Source organism: Herpailurus yagouaroundi, unplaced genomic scaffold (genome assembly GCF_014898765.1).
Source record: "Herpailurus yagouaroundi ecotype Mexico unplaced genomic scaffold, PumYag 163, whole genome shotgun sequence".
In the NCBI taxonomy this organism is placed as follows: domain Eukaryota; kingdom Metazoa; phylum Chordata; class Mammalia; order Carnivora; family Felidae; genus Herpailurus; species Herpailurus yagouaroundi.
The window spans coordinates 14,701,900-14,726,409 of NW_024412404.1; the positions used below are offsets into that span (position 1 = coordinate 14,701,900).

The 24,510-nt window shown below is 47.2% G+C and overlaps 2 protein-coding genes across 2 annotated transcripts; both read right to left on the reverse strand.

Annotated features, from left to right (window-relative positions):
* Positions 1-1,273: 1,273 nt before the first annotated feature.
* MYOZ1 (myozenin 1) lies at positions 1,274-7,651 on the reverse strand. Its single transcript, XM_040485413.1, has 6 exons — positions 7,520-7,651; positions 6,152-6,242; positions 5,041-5,219; positions 3,205-3,448; positions 2,681-2,846; positions 1,274-1,769 (listed from the first exon to the last, which is right to left on the reverse strand). The coding sequence occupies exons 2-6, from the start codon at positions 6,222-6,224 to the stop codon at positions 1,538-1,540; spliced, it is 894 nt and encodes a 297-aa protein (XP_040341347.1). The 5' UTR covers positions 6,225-6,242; positions 7,520-7,651; the 3' UTR covers positions 1,274-1,537.
* A 1,899-nt stretch (positions 7,652-9,550) lies between these two features.
* SYNPO2L (synaptopodin 2 like) lies at positions 9,551-19,135 on the reverse strand. The gene is given in 5 exon segments (XM_040485412.1): positions 9,551-13,333; positions 16,567-17,081; positions 17,549-17,700; positions 18,891-18,932; positions 18,934-19,135. Coding segments are annotated over 5 exon segments (2,922 nt in total). The 5' UTR covers positions 18,997-19,135; the 3' UTR covers positions 9,551-11,183.
* Positions 19,136-24,510: the final 5,375 nt, after the last annotated feature.

A 24,510-nucleotide genomic window follows, 5' to 3' on the forward strand; every position in this document is an offset into this window, starting at 1 on the left:
AATTTGTTTAGGTTGTAAAGGAAAATGATCAAGGTAAATGTTATGTGACCCAAGGTCCATGAAAATTAGATCAGTCTGTGCAAAGTTTAGCAACCTAATAAAAGCATTGGCTCATGGAGTTGGCTGAATTCAGCCAGCTCTCCTCAGAAGTTATTTTCCCAGATCCTATTAAGCCATCTTCTTATTCTTCCTGGTCCTCATCTCTTATTTTGTGGAACACAGAGGTAACTAAGTCTGGGAATCTAAAGAAACCACATGCTTGAAATAAAAATTAAAAATTTTTAAAAATAGGGGCACCTGGGTGGCTCAGTCGGTTAAGCACCGACTTCAGCTCAGGTCATGATCTCACAGCTCATGAGTTCAAGCCCCGCATTGGGCTCTCCCAGCTGAGAGCCTGGAGCCTGCTTTGGATTCTGTGTCTCCCTCTTCCTCTCTGCACCTCCCCCACTCACGCTCTGTCTTAAGAGAGTCTCTCAAAAATAAACATTTAAAAAATTTAGGGGGGTGGGGGAGAGGGAAAATGGGTGATGGGCACTGAGGAGGGCACTTGTTGGGATGAACACTGGGTGTTCTATGTAAGGCAATTTGACAATAAATTATATTCATAAAAAATGAAAATTTAAAAAAATGTTTTAAATAAAACATTGTTGCTCATTCCTATTGGGCTGTCACAGTTTTTTCCCCTAATTACAGTGCTTTCTGAATACCACTGAAGTGCCCTCATGAACCTTAGATCTTTTCTGACTATGCTCACACAGAACCAGCCATACTATAACTGCACCTTGTTTCTCCCACTTTCTTCTGGATTCTAACTTGGTATGCCATCCTTTCAGGAATCTGTAACCTTTGATTTATATATTCCTCAGCCCATTCTGGTGTCATCTGGAACTTTATGGCATGTTCTACTTTTGTGATAATTGGATAATCCTGATCATCCCAATCTCTAATCAGCTACACAAAGAGAACTAACACTAAGGTCACCAACACCTACTTCCTAACCACTGCACACAATAGCGTCTTAGTTTTGCCCACATATGGACCAACACATGTGTTTGTGCATGATTGTCTTATGTACCATTGAATAAGTATGTCTTTGTATACACCTATGAATATGGTCTTGTGGGTGTGGACATGGGTGTGGTATGTAAGCAACCAGAGCTCAGGTCTGGTCTTGAAGTCTGAATAATGAACGTTTAGTACTTGACTTTAATTAGTCTCTGTGCATTGTTAGCCTTAGTTTTTATCTGCCCTCAAATATCAGAGGAAGAATGAGTTCATTTCTTCAAAGTTTATTGACTATTACCAGTGGCAGAGCAAATTCCATAAAAGAGCAGGTTCCATACAGAGCAAGTTGGTGAGAAAGGATGCTTGGAGTGGGGACTTGGAGTGAAGACTGGAAAGGCAGATCTCTCCCTCCTTTTCCCCCTCCATTCCCACAAGGATACTGGATTTACAGTGAGGGCATCCTGCTTAACATTCTCTCTCCAAATTAGAACCTGAGAAGAGAAATTTAATTCAAAGTAGAGGAGGAAACACCTCACAGCTCCTCTGTTTCTCCATCCAAGGGGATGCCAATATCCACATTGTAGTCTACTGGCTCCCCAGAGCTCAGCCAGGGAATAGGGGTTCGATTAAAAGAAGGCCTGTTGGAGAGATTCTGGTTGTAAAGGACCAGGGGTTCACTCAGTAGGGGCCCCAGGTCAAACTTGGGCATCTGGAAGGTCATGCGTTTGGAGGCCTTCTCATATCCACCATAAGGCATTGCCGTCCTGAAAAGAGAATACATTATTTAATTAAAAACCAGAACAAAAGGAACAGCTTTATCAGTGAGGTGTTACCCTTTTTTGAGGATGGGGAAGTCTGTGAATTTTAATTTAGGTTGCTTCTGCACTCCTTTTTCTCCCTTAGTGCTCCATTCCCCATTCCTGGTTTGCTTTTTTCTCCAGAGCTAATGATGAGAAAAGGAGTCTAGTGGGGTACTAGATAAAGAGGTTCATGGATAGTTGTGACTTAGACACTATAGACCCAAGGGTCTGAGACTACCTTAAAATACAATGTAGACCCCCCCCCCCACCCACCCACGCACACACACAACTCCTACCCCACCTCCAGTGGATAGCACATGGCTTGGTGAGAGGAATTAACATTGCCTGGAGAATTCAGGCTTCTTAGGACCAAATGCAAAAGAATGGTGCTTCCCCATTCTGCTTTCACACAGATCTCCTGTTCACAGTCTAGAGAAGCCCAATTCCAAAAGAATAGATACTTAAGCCTTACTAGAGAATAAGGAAATAGAATCCTCCTACAGGGACAGTAATGAAATCCTAACCTTGAATGAAGGGAACTTCAAGAGTCCTTTAAACATGTAATATATTTTTCCCATTTTAGAGCAAGGCAACCAAGGCTCAGAAGTAGGGTGACTGTCCCATGCCCACTCTGCTAATAAGTGGTGAAATGAACTAAAATTCAAATCTTGCCTCACAGCAAATGTTTCCTCCGTCATACTGCACTATTTCTCTGAGTTAGAGTGAAAAAAGCAAAGGCTTTCAATTTGGGTCCCCATATTCCTTCCTTCCCTCCTCAGCCTCCTTCTGAAACATTTGAACCAAAGTCTCCATTCCAACTAAGCACATTGTGCCACACACTGGAATGCATCTGGTTGCTTCCTCATACCCCCTACCTGTTGAAGGACTTATATTTGGGAAGCTCAGCTTTGGCCCCATAGGCCAGCAGGTCGATGCCAAGTTCCACTTTTTGCTGAGGGTCAACCCCCATAGCTCGCTCCCATGGGGAAATATAGGTCTTGAACACAGTGATATGTTTTCCTTCTCCACCTGTCTGGTCTCCTGGCAGCCATGGGAGAGAAAATTGAGTCAATAATAGCAGTTAGCAGCCAGTGGAAGTTAGTCTTACACCTCTGTACTAGGGAAGTTGCTGGGGCCAATCTTGGTAATTGTGCTAGTTTTGTGGAATCCTGACAGCCCAAGGGCAGATCTGTGACTGAAACTGAAAAGCCAGAAAGGTGACAGAAAGATCAAGCTCCTGGGTGAAATAGACACATTTTGGCATTCTCCTGGGGTAAGAGAGTCCATCTAGGTACCTCAGCAGGCCTCCCTTGCTCCCTAAACCCAGTCTAGGCCTCATTCCTGGGGATATCTCTGCTCTAAGAACCAGATAACATTACTCTTGCATAAGGATACTTGCCTGTTCCTGTCTCGCCAACCCCTGCTGTTCCAGCAGTTCTTCCTTTGCCATTCTGGCCCCCAGGACCACTTGTACCCCCAGATCCAGACCCAGAGCCCTGATGGTGCTGCTGGTCAGAGCCATACTGTCTGGCAGAGCCACTTCCCCCTGCCTGGCCTCCACTGCTGCCTTTGCTGTAGGAGAATCCCTGACCAGCTGTGCCCAGCTGTCCCCCAACTGTGGGAAGGAACTTTTGGAAGTGATCCTGTAAAGAAAGAACAAATTAAGGGGAAGGTTACCCAATGGGTATAGGAAATATACAAAGACAAAGGTGGTGTGCATAGCAAGGAGGAGATGATCAGAGAAAATGGCCAACCAGAAGACACTGAACCCTCTGAGATCTCCCCTCCAATAGGTGGATAGTGGATAGCCTGACAGAGAGGAACTGAACTCTCCTAATGGATAGGACCCCCCCTTGGCTCAGTTCCTCCAGTTACACCTTAAGGTAGGGACAACTCATTCTCCACACTTTCCTTTCCCATCCTTACCAAGGCAAAGAGGACCTAGACTTGCACCCCACTATAATTTGAAATGATGGGGTTGGGACAGAGAACCCAGGCTTAATTTGAAAAGCTAGAGAGATGTCTGCTTCTTCTTTTTCTTTATCTTGTCTAACAGACAGAACTCTCTTCTTTGTCTTTCTCTTCCTCTCCCTCTCTGCTCTTGGTGCCTGTTGAACCAGGACTTCCTGACCGTGAAACTGTAGCAGGTAGGGGGAAGGGTGACCAAAAGGGCAACCCTGGATTCAGCCCCAAAGCCTAAAAATAACCCCACCAACTCCTTCAGGAGGCTCTCCTAGCCACCCCACCATGCACACCCCTATGCTCCAACCAGTGTAACCAGACCCAGCCAGGGAGGAGGGCTTTTGGCCTCCTAAAGTTAGATATGACCGGCTCAGCATTTTTGCTCTGCTCCTACATAAGGGCCAATGACAGAAAGTCCTGCCTCTGGCCCCATGTAGGCATCTATTTCCACTTTCCCCTGGCTGCCCAGTGAAGGTAGAGGGGGAGGAAAGGTAATGGAGAAGATCCCCTCCTTCTCGGCTATAACATCTTGTGCCTGGCACCCTTCCAATCCCTCCTTCTCTTTGGAGAATGATTCTCACTAGAGAATTCTCACTATCTTAGAAGACAGTTTCAGTTCCCACATCCAGAGTCCTTAGATCCTATAGATAAAAGAATGGCTCAAGAAGGAGATGTTTATAAAAATTCACTTAACTTGTTGTAGGGTTACCAGATTCATCAAATAAAATTATAGGACATCAGTTAAATTTGAATCTTAGAGACACAACGAATACTTTTGTACTATAAATACACTTCAAATATTGCATAGGAAATATTTACATACAAGAGAGTATTCGTCACATATCTGAAATTAAAATTTAACTGGTATCTTGTATTTTTTAAATTGAACTAAATTAAATTTTTACGTCCAAAATACTTCATGGGACATACTTTACTAAAAAATTATTCATGCATATCTCAACTTTAAAATACAGGACTGGGTGCCCTGTCTTATCTGGCAGCCCTATCTTTAACACTTAGCCATACTGGGAAGGAATTTTCCCCCTGAGGGTGTGTACTCTTCACCCCCACCTCCCCTTCACTGGCTCTAAGATAGAGACTGAGTTTCAGAAGTGGGCTGTAACTCACCCTGGAGGTTTAATATATCTGGGGACTTAATAAGCTTATAAATTTGCAGAGAGGGGAGGTTGGTGGTATTTTGGAGATTCAGGGCCCACCAAAAAACTGTCAGAAGAGGCACTAGGCTGTGAGAGTTATAAAGTTCCGAACTCACCATTGAGCTGTCAGAGAAGACATCAGGGTGGTTCTCATAAATAAATTTCTCTACCCTCATCTGCCGCAGTTTGAACATCTTGGAGCCCCTATTAGTGAGCAGCGACAGCTCTTCCAACATCACATCCCTTGGGACACTGATCTTCTTGCCCAGGTTCAGGCCTGAGCTCTCCTGTCGACCTTCCAGGGAGGTGGGGAGGAAGAGACAAGGAGAAAAGTAAGGTTTTCTAGGTTCAGAATACAGATGCCAACCACAACTAAGTGTGTGTGTCTCCTGCAGAGATCCCAGAGGTGAGCAGATACTGTCTGATGAAGTTCTATGTAGTTTGTGAGAAATTTTTATTTCCTGGGTTTGGAGTTGGAGACAATGCACAGGAACTGGGGTGCAAAGTGGAATCAGTATACCAGAGTGGAGAGAGTGAATAAGGCCTTCTGCCTTCTGGGCAGAGGCATGGGGTGCAGGGCAAAAAGACTAAAGGAACATCATAGATGGAGACCATTGGGGAGACTGTAGCCTGGGGGAAAGCCCAAAGGCCAACACTGTGTGGAGGTGACCACATCTAAATACAGATTTCTGTCTTAACTACTTTCCTTTCTCTTCCCCTCAGTGAACCCTGGCTGCAGACAGACTTTGGGCATTGGGAGAGCTCTTCATATGCATATACTCCTACCACCCCCCAGGAAAAAAAAAAAAAAGTCTAAGTATTTTTCCATTTTATGTGTTTCCACAGGTTCCCTAGCACTGGAGGGGTGGAGGGAGGGGAAGTAAGGAAATTAACCATTTACTGAGACTTTACTCTGTGCCAGTCTCCATCATATATATTTTTTTCCTCAAACATACCTCACTGACCTGTGAGTCCTGTTGTCCTGGACCTGCATTGGGTGATATGGCAAGGATATTATTGTCTCAGATTACAAGGTGAAAAGGGTGGAAGGGTGTGTGATCAGTGTTGAATCCTTTCTCCACCTTTCTCCCTGCCCCCCTCCCCGAATTTCTCGTGTCTCTTCATATCTCTTCACGTTATTTAACTTTATGATTTTTCTGGGACTTCTGAGGCTGAGATGCTCTTAACAAGAAGTCCCTACACTAGGTAGGTGCAAATATGCCATACCTCCAGTTAGTTCCATGATCAGCTTACTGGATTTCCTCTTCTTGTTTGGGGCTGGGGTTCCTGAGAGTGGCATTGTGGAGGCAGATTCAGCCTGAATAGGGTGAGAAGGGGGAGTTGGAGGATGGACAGGGACTGGAAGGTATCTGCAGGAAGGTAGTGTACTTCTTAACTTGGGGTTAAGGGCTTCAGGTTAAGGGTATGTGTGTGTGTGTATATATATATATATATATATATATATATATATATATATATATGTGTGTGTGTGTGTGTGTGTGTGTATAATAAACGTATATTTTTCCCTAAAAAGGGGGAAAAAACAATGGGTGAAAACCCATTGTTCTAGGGCTTCTCCTTTCTTGGAGGTGAGGCAGAAAGTATAGATGCACCCTCTGCCCCTACCTTCTATAAACCTCCTTTCTACTGTTAAAATAGAGCTGGTGCAGGGATTAGGAACACGGTATGTGTTGGGGGCAGTGAGTAAAACAAACAACACACAGGCTGGGCGCTGCACCCAGGTTTCATTGGCTTGGCATGACTTCAAGTTTTTATTTTCATGGGGATCTCAGATTGGGGCTGTAATTCCCAACTCTGGGTCTTTCCTCAGTCTTCCTCAAGCCCTGGCAGGGGTGCAGAGGGCAGTGGCACAGAAAAATATTCTGCCAGGGTCAAGGAGATTCTGCCCAAAACATTCTCCATAGGAAGGAGAGGTTGTTGCTCCTCTATTGGGCCAGCTGGAGTGTGGCCTGGGAGGTCACAGCAGTGATCCTTGCTCCCTTTCAGTAGCTCCCGCCCCAGACCCCAGAGCTGGGGTGGAGAGGAAGGCCGGGGGCATTTGAACCTTGATGCACGTCAGTTCAGCAATATCATAGCGGTAGGGAATTGAGGGGGGATAGGAACATAATAATAGAATCTGGCAGTGGAGGGGGACAAGCTGGGAAAAGATGCAGACTCCAGCCCTTCCTTAACAGAAGTTGGCACTCAGCAAAACACTGTCTTTCTGCTGAGTCCTATTTCACAACACATCTGCATTTCTACTAACTTAATGGGGTATGCTGAGACAAGACCCCCGGAACTGATAAATGGGCATTTACTATACTTTTCTCAGCCCTAACTAGGTTCTTTTTCCCATCCAGCCTCTCAGATCCCCTTCTTATTACTCCAGTGCCTCCTTCAACATCTCCATTTCCCCCACTCTCCTAAGCCCCTCTTCTTCCAACTCTGTGTCTCCCCTGAACTGGAAAGCTGAGAGCAGAGCATAGATAGGGGAGGGAGACAAGTCTCCCAGGATCAAGGGTCACTCTTGCAGACACAGACACAGCAGTCAACAGAGTGGGCTCCAGCCCCTCTGGCCATAGAGCTGGAACTTACCGGCTGCAGAGGTGGTGGTCAGCTCTCCTGGGGGTCCAGCAGCTTTGGAGGACTGAGCTGCTGTGACCGGAGAACCCGAGCTGGGCAGGCGTGGGGGCAGCACTGGCAGTGGGGGAGGGAGGGTAGTTATTAATAGAGATGATGAGTACAAGCAGCTCAAATGGCACTGGGGGTACTGAGACCCTGGAACCAAGATCCCGCCCTCCTTGCCCAGAGGCTCAGGAAGGAGAGGAAAAGCCTTTGGGATTCTCCCACTAAGCTGTCTGAGCCAGGGATCAGTCTGCCCAGAGACTCCCCTTTCTTGGCATCTAGAGTCTGAGATCCAAAGAAGCATTCAGGGAAAAATTGAAAACTGTGAGGGAAAGAGGAAGCAAACAGAAAACGGTGGACAAGAATTTGGAGAGCAAGAATTTGGAGAACATGTCTGGAGAGTCACTCAGAACCAATCCAGGCTGGAGCTGGAGGGACTATATGGGTACATTTTGGGAGTGGGAGGGCTTAAGGGGCTATGTTTGGGGAAAGGAAATCTGTTCACAATGTTTTAAAAGTTCCTCGATGAGTTGATCTTTTCTCTGGGAAAGCTAGATCTTGGCAGGACAAGGGACCAAATTAACCAAACCCAGTGCTTCCTATGCTGTCAGAGATGAGGTGGGGAAGACTTGACCAATTTCTCCCTTTTCGTCCCCATTTGCTGTTGGGGTGCTCAGTTCAGCCTGTTTTGCAGGATAAATGTTGGTGTCTGAGATGTACAGGTAGGCTTCTAACCTGCCAGGTCCTTCCTCTCTAGGGTTTCCACTTGGGATTTTCCTCAAAAGGAGCACACACCCAATAGGATCTAGATTGTCCCATTCATACTGTTTCAGAGGAGCCCTTGGGCAAGGGTATAAGTTTGAGAGCTTCCTTAAAAGAATCCTGTCATTTGCCCAGTCCCTTCCTCAGTAGCTACATGAACATTCTACATTCTCTTCCACCTCCTGCTCAGATTCTGGAACCAGCTGCTGCTGCACGCTGCACCTCTGTTGCAGCCACCACCATCCTATTGTGGCTGCTTTAGTAAGTGACTTTGCAGCTTCTGGAATGCCCTTCTGTCACTCTGTGAGCTCTCCACTCCTCCTGATCTTGTCTTTTCCTGTCCTGAACTTTTCAGGCTCAGCCTAGGGGCTGAAAGATCATCCTACTCCCCTCTAGTTGGCCTCTGCCCAGACCAGTTTAACATCCAGATCTCTCTCATCTTTTGTCCTCCTTCTCCATGCCTTCCCAACCCAAAGAAGCAATTAGAAGAAAAAACATGAACAGCAAACTTGTGATTTTGTCATCACCACCATCCTACTCTCAAAAACAAACAAACAACAACAAAAAAAAAACCCCAAAATTTTTGTCTGCTATGATTGAGTACCTAGAACTACCAGGTGGATGAAGACAAAATTCAACCTATGCTCACTGGGCCCTTCCTTTGGAATTCTAAGACTGTACTTGGGAGCATCAGGGTCCTGGGCCTGGTTATTTGCACAAATATGCCCCCTGCTGGAGTAATGGCACTTACCTTCTCAGAAGTCCTTAATTTCTAGCCTACCTCTAGTGCCTTCTCTTATATATGAAACTCAATCCACACTGATCCACCCTCTCTTCTTCCTTCTCCCATCCCATCTTCACCTCCAGGCATTGCTTTCCCATGGAAATATCATCGTTTCCTCCAGAGAGGTAGGGCATGATGGCAAAAGCTCGGAGGGACTTTCCACTCCTCTTGGTTCTGAAATTGTGGCCTTGATTGGGAAGTATGGAGCAGGAGATGGAAAAGGGGAGTATCTGGATGGAGAATGCAGGCAGTGAGAACCAAGGGGAATGGTGGAGGTGGCTAAATTAGAGTGGGACAGAACTGGTTAAAGAAGAGCAAAAGACTAGGGGGTGAAGGGTAAAGGATGAAAAATAGGGCAGGAATGGAGAAAGAGATCAGGAATCAGGAGATCAGGGTTAGAAAGGATGGAAGAAAATTAGGATTTAGGAATAAAACTAGAAGAGATGACAGCAACAGAAGATTTGGAGCTTAAGTTTATTCTTGTGCACAAACCAAAGTACTGTGACTCACACCCAATATGCAAAGGAAGCGATCAATCCAGATCAAGCAGCAAACGTGATTGACTGGTGGTGGTCATGGTGAAAAGGGAGTCCATACCCATCTAGGATCAGAGATCAGGACCAGAAGCTGGAAAGGAACAAAAGCTAGGGTTCGGGGGATGGGGTAGGACTGAAAAGAGGTTTTGGCTCTGGGTATTTCCTTGCCCTTTCCCAGGTCATCATGACAAGTTGCAGAAGGCAGAGGGCCAGACTCAAAGGAAGTAGCACAGACACCACGTATTCCTCCAACACTCAGTACACACTCTCACATCCCCCTACCATCATCCATCTTCACTCTGACAAATGCATTCTTCTCTCTCAAATTTTTCCCCAATCCCCCTCTTGTACACAGTGAGTTTCTTGAAACCCACCTCTACTGTCTCTCTTTCTCTCCCCATGCTCCTCTCTGTGGCTCAATTAATTTCATTCATTCTGCTCTGCTCCTGGTTTCTATGTCACTTCTCACACCATGGCACTTTTCTCCCTCTTTTCTGTCTTAGGTGCATGAGGCAATGAAGCCAATGATTTTTTTTCATTCTCAGAAGAAATTCTTTGTCTTTCTTTTCCACTTCCTGGATCCTTATAGCTTAGCATGGGTCTCTTAAGTTGCTCTTAAATCCTGGTGAATAGAATTCGTTTTTTTTTTTTTTTCAAGTTTTTTATTTATTTAAGTAATCTCTACACCCAATGTGGGGCTCAAACTCATGACTCTGAGATCAAGAGTTGCTTGCTACTCCAACTGAGCCAGCCAGGCACCCCCTGATGAATAGAATTCTTAATTCTATTCCTGGTCTAGCTGGTATAACTCAGCCCTTACAAACTGCTCTGGCCCTTCAAGTCTTCTCATAATCTGTGAGTTTCACAAGATGCTGTACCCCCGCTACAGACACTGATCTTTGAGTCCAGTCCATCTTTCTCCCCACTATCTGGCTATCTGACCATTCTTTCATCAATACAGGGGGAAGACCCAGATTTGGTCTTTATTTAGACCTCTCCTCTTACTTTTGCCTCAGACATAAGAACACATCTGTGCTCACACACATTTGCACATACACAAATGTACACATACATGCCTAGAAATATGCCAGCCAAGCTTGGAAAATGAGAGGGAGGAGTAGAGAGCGATTTAGTGCAGGGATCAATTTAGTCCTTTTGAAGCCTGCCTGATGGTAAGCTTGCTTGAGGTCTCACTGGTAACTTCTCTGTGTGCTTCTCATCGAATGTTAAAATGAGGCTCACAGAGAAAAGCACAAATGTAGAGAAAGAAAGACCAGTGGAGGAGTGTGGGTCGAGAGACTGAGATAAAGACAAAGACCCACAAAAGGAGCTACAGAGACAAAGGGAAGCACAGATAACAAAGCAGAGATAGTAGGTTGGAAAGCAGCAGGGAGGTTGGGAGCCAGGAGGATGGGACACCAACTCCAAAACTATCTCTGGCAGGAGGGAATTTAGCCTCCGGATGCCTGAGAGAGGGCATGGGATAGGTTGGAGAAGCAACTTTATGAACAGGATGTTCCACCTCTCCTTGGTCCTGGGAGCTGTACCCCACTCAGTGGTGGCCTGCCCCTGGCCTCCACACATGAGCCTGCAATCCAGTTCTGGTGGCTGAGAACCGAGGCCTGGCTACCTGGAAGCCACAGGAGCTAGGGGAAGTTCCAAGACCCCTGGGAGACTCTGGAGGAGGGCCTGGGCTAAGAACAGGGGCTGAGGCCAGCTCTGACCTCCAGATGGGCTCATCCAATGTAGTGGCTGCTCGTGGGGCAAGAACAGTGGGGGCCAGGAGTTCTGCAGTGGGCTGGGGTGCTGGGGTGGAAAATCGGCGGATCTCCTGGACTCGGGCAGTTTTGGGGGGCCCTGAAGAGGTGGGGCCAGGAGTCTGGGGAACCTCATCAAAACAGAACATGGCAGTTTTAAGTTGGTAGGGCTGGTGCCGCATGAAATCCAGAGCCTTGATACCCTGCTTAGGGGTTGCCCGAGGACCCTGGGATTGGGCCTTATTAGGGAGAGTTCGAGCACCCTGGGGGAAAAAGGGTGATAGCAGTGGGTTGTAAGCAATAGGAGGTGGGGCACGGATGTTGGGTGAATATTTCCAGGAAGAGGGCAGTGATGGTGTAGGGGAAGGGCTTCTGGGCCTAGGGCCAGGGCCAAAGCCAGGACTAGGTGTAGCTTCTACCACATACCTCTCTGCTCGGCTCTGTCGCTTGGCAAACAGCTCCCCACCCCTGCCCTGAAGCCTTGCTGGTTCAGGGATTCCAGCCGAATGGGCTGACCCATTCACTAGCCCATCAAGGAACCCACGAGAAGGGGGCTTAGGAGCCACTGGGGGTGGAGTCTTAGGAGTCATTGGGGGCGGTGTCTTGGGAGCCATTGGAGGAGCGGTTTTAGGCGTCACGTGAGACAGAGCCTTGTAACTCCTGCCCCCTGGTGGCTGCATGAAATTGCAGGCTTCAGCTCCAAGGCTCAGAGCATCTTCCTCTGGACCAGATTCCGCTCCCCCGGCTCGGGGTTTTTCATCCAGGTTCTGCACCAACGACAAGAGCTCGGGGTTGGGCGAGTTCTTCGTCTCCTCGTTTCCCGACCGGAACATCTGCTTCCGGGTCCCCCGTCGCCGGGCCTCCTGGAGGATGCCAGTGCGGGCAGCTGGCACGGAAATGCGCTGCTCCCGAGCGCTAGGTGGCTCAGGCGCCCCGGGGCCTGGGGCGGGAGCCTCTGGACGCGCAGCTGGTCTCAGAGGTCCCGATAGGAAGATAGAAGCGGTGGAGGTCATGGCAGCGGCACTAGGGGGAGCGGGGGGCTCCGAGGCTCCGCCTGGCGTTACGGGACGGTTGGGGGCTGGGATGTACAGGGAACTTGTAGCTGTCACGGGGCCTGAGGTGCGTGGAGTGCTGGGGGAACCGGAGGCCGGCACGTGGCTGGGCAGAGGGGTGGGCCCCTGAGAGGACAGGAAGGGCGGTGCGACGGGGCTGAGACCTCCCAGGCTTTCATTCGCCCTCTTGGGGGCTAGGGGTCGAAAAATAACCGAGGTGGTACTTGGCCGCTGCCCTTGTAAGCCTGGAGTAAAGGGCCTAGCTGACCGGTTAAAGATGTTTGGAGCCGGGGTTGGAGCTCCACTGCCTGGGAAGAAGGGGGTGGGGCTGACTACAGGGGCTGGGGAAGGACTGGATGCGAGTATAGCTGCTTCCGGAGGAGCACTCTGGGCCCGAGGTGGTGATTGCAGGCACTGCCCATTGAGCACGGCTGCTGGACCATCCCGTGCCAGCTCCTGGGTGCTGGAGGCTGTGCGCTGGCGCTGCTGTTCAAAGAGCTGGACCCCTCTGCCGGAGGCCTCACTCAGCTGCCCTCCTAGCCCCCGGCCCTGGCCCTCTCCTGCAGCTGAGCCTGGCCTGGCCAGCTCCATGTCCAGATAGGGGCTGTCCCAGTCGCACTGGTTGGTGAGGCTGCGGGCGTCGGAGAAGGCCTCTTCGTCCAGCTCCGACTCGCTGGTTGGAGGAACCCCGTCTTCTTCCTCAGCACCTGTCCCAGCTGCAGCCCCAAAGCTCACTAGGGTGTACTTCTTGGCTCTCTGCCGTCGTTTCTTAAACATAAGCACCCCCTTGGAGTGGGGGTTGGGGGCTGCAGTTAGAAGGGATGCGATCGTGCGGCATTTGGTCTTAGCCTCCTTCACACTCTTCTCTTGGAGGCTCTCTGCCCGTTGCAGTTCTGAGGAAGCCAGGAGGGAAAATGGTCAGTGAACGTCTTCTAGTCCTATTCCCCACACCCCAGCCAGTTTCCTCAGCCCTCCCACCTACTCTCTTTTCACTGGCCTGATCTACAATGTCTTTTGCCTGTGGCAAAGTCCTCTGACTTGGGGCAGAGTGGTAGGTGAAAGGTGAAACCAAGGACAGTTGAAGGGAAGGCAGATTCTGGTTGGCTGTCCTCACACCGCTCTGACCACATCTCTCCTTCTATCCTCTCTCCTCTCTATTCTGCTATTTTCCTGGAGATGAGCTCTTACCCACCCCCCACACATTCTTCCCCTGCCTCCCACCGTTCCTGGCTGGCAATGGAGGTGAGGGACAGTCACTTCCCATGGCAGCCAGGGAGATGAGGCAGGTCCCAGAAAGAGACAAAATGAGAAGGGACACTTTCCTTCTACTACAGAGACCATGTTAGGGGGCTTCTCAGAAACTTAGGGACTTATCTCCTCTTCTTACCCCTACCCCTATGGTAGGGACACAAAGGACCCTTAGGAACAAGGATCTTCATTCACATTTCCACCTCCCTTATGTAGTCCACATCATACACATTCATAGAAATAACCACCACACATTTCAGCAAGCATGTGGGTCTAGTGAAGGCCAGCTATGGGCATATTTTCTCATATGTACTCTTCTCTCTCATTCGTATATACCCCAGTTTATGTATACCCTAGTTCACATAAACATATGTAAATACACATGAACCCACACAAAAGCACAGTCACTCAAATACATTCACACGCATGCATATTCCTTCTTCACAGAGCTCCCCCTGCAGAGACCCTGTTACTAGTAGTTTGGACATAATTTTAGAGCTGATATTGGCCTTCCAGCCACCAGGGCACTATTCTGTGCCTCACACCCCTGATACTCACAGCCAGGGATAGCCTCACATCTGAGATGCAGGAAAAGCCAGAGTGCTGCTCACCAAGGCAACCCTCCAAATCTTTAGGATACCTTGAGGTCATCAGCTAAATATATCCTCCCCCCACCACCACCACCCAACTGTGGTGGGAGTGGGGTGGGCTTCTCTGGGGGTCAGCCTTGTAGGTAGAGAGCTCAGGCAGTCACTAAGAGGCAGGCACACAAGAACTATGTACTAAGGGCAACCTGGGCAGGGCTTCCTATGCCATGTGGGGCCCAGGAGGTGGGGCCAGGAAATGGGAGAGGATGCCCTGCTGCTACGACCCTGCCTTGGACACAGATACACTCTGATCCATGATCCCCAGTTCCTCCTGAAAAATTCTTGAAATTCCATCCACTTTCCACTCAAGATACCAAGCTCCTTTCTAATTAGGGCTTTCATTCCACCCATCCCAACGTTTATACCACAGAATAGCACTGTGCATGAGAGATAGGCACTGGAACCAGAGTTCAGTTCAGGTTTTTGGTTCTTGGGAGAGTTACTTCATTTCACTGAAGTTCAGTTTCCTCATCTGTAAATGAGCATGATAATGGCTATCTCATAGGATTGCTATGAGGAATAAGTGAGATAGTGTAGGTAAATTTAGCATTTAATGGCAGCCCTAAGGCCCACTGTGAGTAACCATTACTATTAAAGCCTTCTTGACACCAGCTACACATGTATACAGACACTTTCGTGGTCACACATATATCCTCCCATGGACTCCCATATACATGCCTTCATGTATTTATAGATTACTCATACTTCTTTCTTTCACACACATTCCCTCCCCATGAGTTTTCTAAAGCTCATGTGGTCACAAACCCCTTTGACATGTAGCCATAGCATCAGCCCATTCTGAGAAAGGGGCAGTGAAACTCTCCTGAGAAGAGAAGAAAGAAGTCAAAAAGGAGGAAGGAATAAGGAATAAGACCTTTCCCAAAGACACCCCTTCCTAAGCTGTTGATGTATTCCCTTCCAGTCTAGATCCCAGAACTCTCTTGGCTATGGGAGGGTAGTACCTGCGTAGAATGGGTCCTGGAGCTCAGGAGTTGGGTCTGGGGCTTTGTTGTAGCTGGCTTGGCTGAAGGGCTCTTGGCTGATGGGCTCAAAGTTCTCCATGCTGAGAAATGCAGTGTTGGCTGGAGCAGGACCAGCTTGAGCCACCCCCCACGCCTTTTAAAGCCCCTTTGTCTTGTCCCTAGAGCTGGCAGCTGAATGAGCTCACTGTGCTATTTTTTGAGCCTGGCCCCCTCCCTCCCTTCTCTCTGCTGCCCCACAAGCCCCGGTGTGATGGACATGGACACCTGCCTACCCTTCCCCCAACCCCACCCCACTGGACAATGAGGTCTGCTTGGCTAAAAATATCTTGAGTCACTAACTGCAGTCTAACCCAGCATAATAGGAAGGGAGGGGTGCTAAAATGAGAATTGGGGATAAGCATGGGATCCAGGGCATGCATCTGGAATTTCTTTGTGGGATATTGGACATTCTCAGGGATGTCAGTCTCTATTTTATCAATGTCCTTAGCCTCTGTCCCAGACTTAGGCACACAAAGTTCTATGGACCAGGAATCAGAACGGTAGAGGGAAGAAATGAGAGATGAGAACTAGAGGGGTAATCCTAGATTTTCAAGGTGACAACAAAGGTCTCTGGGGTAGAGGCACGGGACAGGGAAAAAGCTCACCTTTAGACCTTGTTCTGTAGCTCACATCAAAAATAGCAAAGAGCTTGAGATAAGTGGAACAGGCTTTTTCTGCCCAGGCCCACATTCTTGCCTGAGATAAGGAGTCGAAGATCCCTCCCTCTGCCACTTCCTAGGGATCTCATGACTATCCCATAGTCTCCCAGTCCCAGGAATCCTAACTGAATTTACAAATGTCAAAGGTGGCTCTGATGTTATGCCTGGAGTTAACACTGAAAAGCTCCTGCCCTGCTTCCAGATACTCCCCTGCATCATGTCTTCACTCTGCCCTCACCCTGTCTGTCTGACACTTAGCAAAATCATAGCAACAACAGCAAGCAAACCCTTTGTTGATTTCATGTCCCTTTCCAGCTTCCCTACTTTGTTCCTGGGTTGGGTTGAACCACCTGCACCTTTTGTGGCACTGGTTCCAACAGTAAAAATAATGGGGACTGTGAGAATAATTATTTTTCCCTCCTACTCATCACTCTTCTCCACTTGTCCCCAAGCCTATATCCAAAAGAAGCATAAAGCATGGTTACAGAGGGGTAGATTTAGGGTTCAGATTGAAGGATTCTGGCTAGGGAAAAAGGGTTCAGGCACTCACTGGCTTGCTTGGCCTTCTGGGTGTAGGTGGTAGTGAGGTCTTCTGCCACTGGGTGGGGAACAGGCCCCACCATAGGGATAAGATGAGGGCCAGGCCTGAGGGGGCCGTGGGGCAACAGCAGGGCCTCAGCTGGGGGTGGCTGAAGGGCTGCCCCATCCTCCCAAGATGGGGAGCTCACACGGCTGTCACCATGACTGGGAGGGCCAGCTACGGCAAGCGCTGGCTCTGCAGGGCTGTCAGATAGGTAGACCTCATCAGGTAGGGCTCCTGGAGGGGAGGGCCTTGTGGGGCCTCTGCGGCGGGGTCGGCGGGGTTTCTCCTGGGTGGCAGGTCCATCAGCATCACTGTCTGTCTCTCCGTAGTAAGCCTCACTGTCAGGGGGTGAGAGGAGGCTCCCAGGTTGAAGAGGCTGGGGAACTGGAGCACCAGGAGGCTCAGGACTCAGTGGAGATAAGGGTGACAACACTTGAAGCTCACCAGGGGATGGAGACCGCACAGGCCCCTCATCCTCTACCCTGGATGGAAAGAGGACAGTACTTAAGAAGTGGGCTGGATGACTGACAGCTAGCGAGATCTAGAGGGGATGGGAGAAGGAAGGAAAGGAGGAGAGAGGTGACTGGCCTATAGGTTGAACGAGTGGGCTGGGAAGAGTGGGGATATGAAGACAAACTGGGAGGCATATGTGCTTGAAGGGCTGTAAGTGGACAGGGGCTTAGAGGGAGACGTGATGGCAAGGAGACAGGCAAGGGGTTGAAGTAGGCCTACACACTCAAATACCTGCTCGACACCCCCATCCCTTAATTGCAGATACACTGAAGCCCTCTGGGAGGCATATACAAACATTTATACTCCAGCCCAGACTTACAAGAAGTGGGTACTTAATAGTAGCTGAAGCCAGGGCAGTGAGACACAGAGCTGGGATAGACATTGGAAACCCTGGACTAGGGGGATGAGGGTGGGCTGAGGTGAGAGGGTTCCATACCGCCGCACAGTGAGGACAAGCTGATTCCCTGAGGCATCAATGAGGCTCATGGCACTGGCATGAGAGAGGCTGGTACAGGAGACCCCATTGATGGCCAAAAGCTGGTCCCTCTCTCGGAGTCCCGCTCTGCCAGCCTGGCTCCGTCTTCGGATCTGAGAAGGTGTTGGGAGGAGAGATAGCAGATGAGGGAGGGCTCCAAGTGGGAATAGAATGAAAGGAATCAGGATAGGAAGGACCTATGTGTGGAGGGGATATATTTTGCAGGGTAGGAAATGGGAGGGGTATGGAGCTACAGTTGAGGGAGCCTATCAAGAGGGAAGAAGGTGCAGACTGGAGGGAGTAATACATCATATTACTCCATCAAAGAGGCTGGGGGCAAACTACAGAGGGGAGGTATTGGGAATGGCAGTTGTATCACCTAAAGATTTCCCTCCGAAGGCAATATCTTTACTAGCCAGTAGTTCTCTTCTAGGCCTTGGAATCTCAGGGGCCATTACCTACACAGTCAAGATTTTAGAACAGTGTTCCAGATTGGAGGGAGTCCAGCAGATTCTGGGAGATTGTGGTTGTGTATATGTGTGCCATGCGTGCACACACATGTACATATGTGAAAGTAATAATACTAGTAATAATGGCTATCATTTATTGAGTGCTTACTAAATGTTAGGTATGGTGCCAAGCACTCCACATGTGTTATTGCATTTAATCCTTAGAATGAAGTAGGTACCGTTATTACCCACATTTTATAGTTGAGAAAACTAAGCCTGTGAGGTGAAACCAAACAGATAACAGCTTCATCTGACAGGCCAGATCATGCCATAATCCTCCTAGCACCTAAAAAGTCTTGCATAGGGAGAGAAAGGGTCTGGTGAAGGGAAAGAGGGGCAGTGAGGGCCTGGGCAGGGCAGGGTAGGGCAGGGCAGGGCAGGGTAGGGTAGGGCTGGGTAAGACAGCCTCAGCTCGTTACATATCAATTTAAAGAAAAATTAGAACCTTCCCTATATTCCTGGAATTTGGAGTAGAGGCACAGACTCAGGAGAGCAAAGACTGGATGGTCAGAACAGGACCTCTGCTACTATGGTGCCTCAGGAACTTTCTTTTTTTCTGCTCCCAGAAACCAGGAATTCTTTTCTAGGAGCCCCCTACAAGAAGCTTGTGCTCAGACACTACTCCCCCACCAGATGAGCATGCTTCCCTGCCCACCTGCCCACCTGCCCACCCCCACTCCTCTTCTTCACAGCCTCCCACTTCTCCCCTAAAGGCCACCACATGACATGACTCTTCCCACATTCCCCTGGGTTCCCCTTTCCCTGAAACCTCAATAATAGGGGCTCTCCCTTACCTTGGACACCTGTAAAGGTTTCCTCTGCTCGGCCCCCCCCCTGAAGTCGGAAGCCCCAGGGGGCTCCCCCTGACAATGTGACCAGCACCTCCTCCTCAGCACCCATCACTCAGCTTGGCCTATGGCCCTCGGAGTTTGGACAGTGTCCCAGTGAGAGAAGTCGAGGCGCTGGTACCCCGTCCGGCCTGTCTGTATGGCTGTCCTGCTCCTGCTGCCCCAGGCCTTCCCCCCCACACCACACACCACAGGCAGGCAACTTGGCCCTGGGATCAGTACAGTCCAGCACACGTGTCCTGTCAATCGGAGCTGTGCTCAAAATAGTTGCCGGCTGTACTCCCGTCCCTCCCCCAGCTGTATTACTCCCAAAGCTAATTATAGTCAAAACTTATGCCTTCACCTTTCCCCAGTTCTCCTGCATGAGCCTTTTACTCAGGACTCAGAGTACTAGCTCTAACTAATATATACACTTTCAGGGACTGTGCCTTCCCTAATAGGATCACGGACTAATCCCAATTGCTTTCCTCCAAAGCTCATTTTCAAGTGGCAGCAGCAGCGTGGGCTTCAGTTCCATGGCGAGAAATGGCTGGGTTTGTTCCACAATTTCACAAGATCCCCAGAAGAGCGCCTCCTTCATCTTGCTGTGTGAATTTACCTGTTAATCAAAATGGAGATCCATATCCCGCATACATTGCAGTGCTGAGGGCAATGTAGCTTTTTAAAACTAAAACTACTGGTTTCCTAAAATAACAGGCAGCATATAGGATTAGATGATTGTATAATGAAATAATCTATTAACGTATATATATATAATGATTCCCAGGCCTCAGCTTTAGGAATTCAGATTTTATTGGTCTGGTACCTAGTATTGTCATTTTATGTTTTTCCCCACTTTCAGCAACGGTTGCAATTGTCCATTTTGTGATTCCCTGTTCATTTAGCCCCTGAATTTTCGGGACTTGCCAAAACTTAGAAGTAACTGTCTTGTCTAGTGTAAGCCAAAATACACTTAAAATTTTTTTTTAATGTTTATTTTTGACAGAGAGAGAGAGAGAGAGAGAGAGAGAGAGAGACAGAGCATGAGTGGGGGAGGGGCAGAGAGAGGGAGACACAGAATCCGAAGCAGGTTCCAGGATCTGAGCTGTCAGCACAGAGTCTGATGCGGGGCTCGAACCTACCGACCATGAGATCATGACCTGAGCGAAGTCAGACGCTCAACCGACAGAGCCACCCAGGCACCCCTAAATATACTGTTTAAATAAACAATCAGGCAAGAATGTTTAGACAGCAAGAGTTTTACAGAACAAAATACAATGCTTATGCCATACCTTTCTTTATTTTATGTAAACCAGTACTACAAAACACTAAGATGGTCTAATAATGGGTTCTGAATGCTCTATGTCTATGCTTTTCCATTTTTCTTTTTTCTTTTCTTTTCTTTTCTTTTCTTTTCATTTCTTTCTTTTCTTTTCTTCCCTCTCTCCTTCCCTCTCTTTCTTTCTTCTTTTTTTCCTTTGGTGTAGCCAAGCAGATCCAGACTCTGACTAATGTCTGGGAGGCAGACACAGAGGCTTTGCCAACCTTCCTACTCCAGGCTCATGCTTCCGGGGTATCTGGTTCTTTATATAATCCCTCTTGGGGAGGAACGATTGGTAGTGTAATACTGAGTCATAACTCCAATGCCTCACTCAGGGCAGGCTCTCTATTCTTTCATAGCAATGTTAAACAGGTATACTTTGGGAACACAATTAAAAAAAAATTTTTAATGTTTATTTATTTTTGAGAGAGAGAGACAGAGTGTGAGCGGGGGAGGGTCAGAGGGAGACGGAGATACAGAATCCAAAGCAGGCTCCAGGCTCCGAGCTGTCAGCACAGAACCTGACACAGGGACGTAAGTCACAAAGCACAATATCACGACCTAACCCGAAGTCGGCTGCCCAACTGACTGAGCCACTCAGGTACCCCTGGGGACACATTTTTTTTTTTTTTTACAGCATCTTTGCAAGGATACATGTTCCATTTTTGCAATATTATTAAATATATCTTGGGCCTGAAAGAATCTTATTGGCATTTTTATGGGTATTGTGAACTTTACAGATTAACATAGGGAGAATTGACATATTTTTGATGGTAGGTTTTGCTACCCACTGGAATATTAGTTCCTAACTGGCAAGGATTTCTCTGTTGTGTTCAGTTTTGTATCTCCAAAACCTGGAACAATGCCTGGCATATAGTAAGTGCTTGGTTTTTATTGAATGAATGAATGGAATGCCTTTAGACTTGTTTTGATCTTATATTCCTCAGAAGTGTTTTAAAGTTTCTTTGTATAAATTCTATACATTTTTCTCTCTTTTAAAAAATGTTTATTTTTTTGGTTTATTTTTATTCTAGTATAGTTAACATACAGTTTTATAATAATTTCAGGTGTACAATATAGTGATTCAGCAATTCTATACATTACTCAGTGCTCATCATTTCACGTATTTCACCTATTCCTCCACCCACCTCCCTCTGACAACATTTTGTTCTCTATATTTATTTTTGAGAGAGGGAGAGACGGAGCACGAGCAGGGGAGGGGGCAGAGAGCGAGGGGGAGACACAGAATCCGAAGCAGGCTCCAGGCTCTGAGCTGTCAGCACAGAGCCCGACGCGGGGCTGAATTCACGAACCATGAGATCATGACCTGAGCCGAAGTCCGACGACACTCAACCGACTGAGCCATCCAGGCGCCCCCAGTTTGTTCTCTATATTTAAGAGTCTGTGTTCTTGTTTGACTTTTTGTTCTGTTCCTTTGCTTCTTTTTTTTTAAAGTTTTTATTTATTTATTTTGAAAAGAGCAGGGGAAGAGCAGAGAGAGTGAGGAAGACAATCCCAAGCAGGCTCTGTGCTATTAGTGCTGAGCCCATTGTGTGGCTCAATCTCACAAACTGTGAGAGCATGACCTGAGCTGAAATCAAGAGTTGGACTCTGAACCCACTGAGCCACCCAGACGCCCCTGTTTCGCTTCTTAAATTCCACATATGAGTGAGATCATATGGTATTTGTCCTTCCCTGATTGACTTACTTCATTTAGCATTATACCCTCTAGATCCATCCATGTTGTTGCATCTAGTATTGCCATTTTATTTTTTATTTTACTTTTAATGTTTATTTATTTTTGAGAGAGAGAGAGCGTGCGAGTAGAGGAGGGGCAGAGAGAGAGGTGGACAGAGGATCCGAAATGGGCTCTGCACTGAGATTAGAGAGCCCAGTGTGGGACCCCAACTCATAAACTGTTGAGATCATGACCTTAGCTGAAGTTGGATGCTCAACCAACTGAGCCACCCGAGTGCCCCTAGTATTGCCATTTTAAAAAGCACCACAGATGATTCTTAATGTGCAGTGCTGGGCAACGTAGAGGAATTCTAATTTCTGCCCATCTCCCCACTTCCTTCATATAGAATTAATCCTTCCTTCCTTTGGCAACATATGTACCTTGTTCATATATTTTTTTAACTGCATTCCTCAGCCAATATTGTAGTTTGTTTATATGCCTGTCTTCCTCATAGACTGAGAAATTTGAAAGGACTATGTGCAACAGTCCGTCAACAGTCCAGAGAGCAATGCCTGATGTGAAGAGTGCTCAATGAATGTTGGCTAAATTAAATAACGTCTTACAGTGCACAGGTGGTCATGGAAAGATGGACAGATAGTGTGCATAAACATGCCAACACATGTTAATAATAAAATCTCTACTTATTTTTAGGTTCCCATCGTATGAATGTACTCTAAGAGATTTTTTTGTTATAAATCACAACATTACGGTGGTGTAAGAATAGTTATCAAAGGCTACAGTTTCCTGGAATAGCTGTTCTACTCATGTGCTAAATGCGGTTTGCCCTGGTGTATGATGTAGTCATAGAAAACACTGGGATTTAGTGTCTAAAATGGACTTGGAATCTTGTTTCACCATTTATTAGTTGTGTGATCTCAGGCAGATACTTGACCTCATCAGTAAAAAGAGTATCTAAAATATCCTTTCACTCACTATTCAAATACTCACACTTATTGAGTGCTAGCTACAAATCAGCCATTGTGCTATACCAGTGGCTTTCAATTAACCTTAAGTGCACATTAGAATCATCTGGAACAAAATTTTTTAAAAGATTTTATGTTTAAGTAATCTCTACACCCAATGTGGGGCTTGAATTTACAATCCCAAGATGAAGACTTGCATGCTTTACCAACTGAGCTAGCCAGGTGCCCCTCACCTGGAAAAAATTTAAAGCTACTGGTTCCCTAAAATAAGACAGTAGGATTAATGACTGTATAGTGAAATGACCTACATTTATTTATTTAATTATTTATTTATGATCTATATATAGTAATTCCCAGGCCTCAGCCTTAGGGATTATGATTTTATTGCTTTGACACCTAGTATTGACATTTTATTTATTTATTAAAAAAAAATTTTTTTTAACGTTTATTTATTTTTGAGACAGAGAGAGACAGAGCATGAACGGGGGAGGGGCAGAGAGAGAGGGAGACACAGAATCAGAAACAGGCTCCAGGCTCTGAGCCATCAGCCCAGAGCCTGACGCGGGGCTCGAACTCACGGACCGCGAGATCGTGACCTGGCTGAAGTCGGACGCTTAACCGACTGCGCCACCCAGGCGCCCCTCCAGTATTGACATTTTAAAAAGCACCAGATGATTCTAATGTGCAGCCAATTGAGAAACAAGAGTGGGGACACAGAAACCAGTATAATGCAACACATCAGCCTCTATCCTCAAGAAACCATGGATTTAGACTTTACCACCCACATACTAGGAGTGCAACCTTTTTTTTTTTTCAAGTTTAATTATTTTGAGAGAAAGAGAGAGAGCGTGAACAGGGGAGATGCAGAGAGAAAGAGAATGCCAAGTAGGCTCTGCACTGTCAGCACAGAGCCCCATGTGGGGCTCAAACTCACGAATCATGAGATCATGACCTGAGCCAAAATCAAGAGTCAGGTGCTTAGCCAACTGAGACACCCTGGTGCCCCTGGGAGTGCAACTTTAAGCAAGACAGAAGATACCTCCTTTCCTATGTTGATATGAGAGTTGGTGTCAGAGGATAAATTTTGTGAAAACACTTAGTAGAGGGCACAGCCTAAGACAAGGTGCTCAACACATGTTAACAGAATTTGGCAAATGACTAATCTAGATTAGTAAATCTCAATCTCCAGTGTGCTATGGAGTCATTTGGAGGGCCTATTAAGCCATGGCTCACTGGGTCTTACCTCCAAAATTTGATTCTGTATGTCTAAAGGCGAGTCTGATTTGTGTTTCTAACAGGTTTCCAGGTGATAGTGTTACTGTTGATCTCAGGATCACACTTGGAGAACCACTGACCTCAACTTCTGAGGACAAAAACAAACTTCCTGTTTATTAAAGCATGCTCAATGCCTAATATAGCTTCCAGCACAGACTAGAAGTGCATTTTTTTTTCAATGAATGAACCACTCCCTGCTTCAGAATAGCTGTTATTTACTGTCAACAAGAGAGCAAGAACTTTTGTTCACTATGTAGTCCCAGAACCAAGAACATGGCTTAGTACACAGCAGTGCTCAAAAAAAAAAAAAAAAAAAATTAAATGAACTAT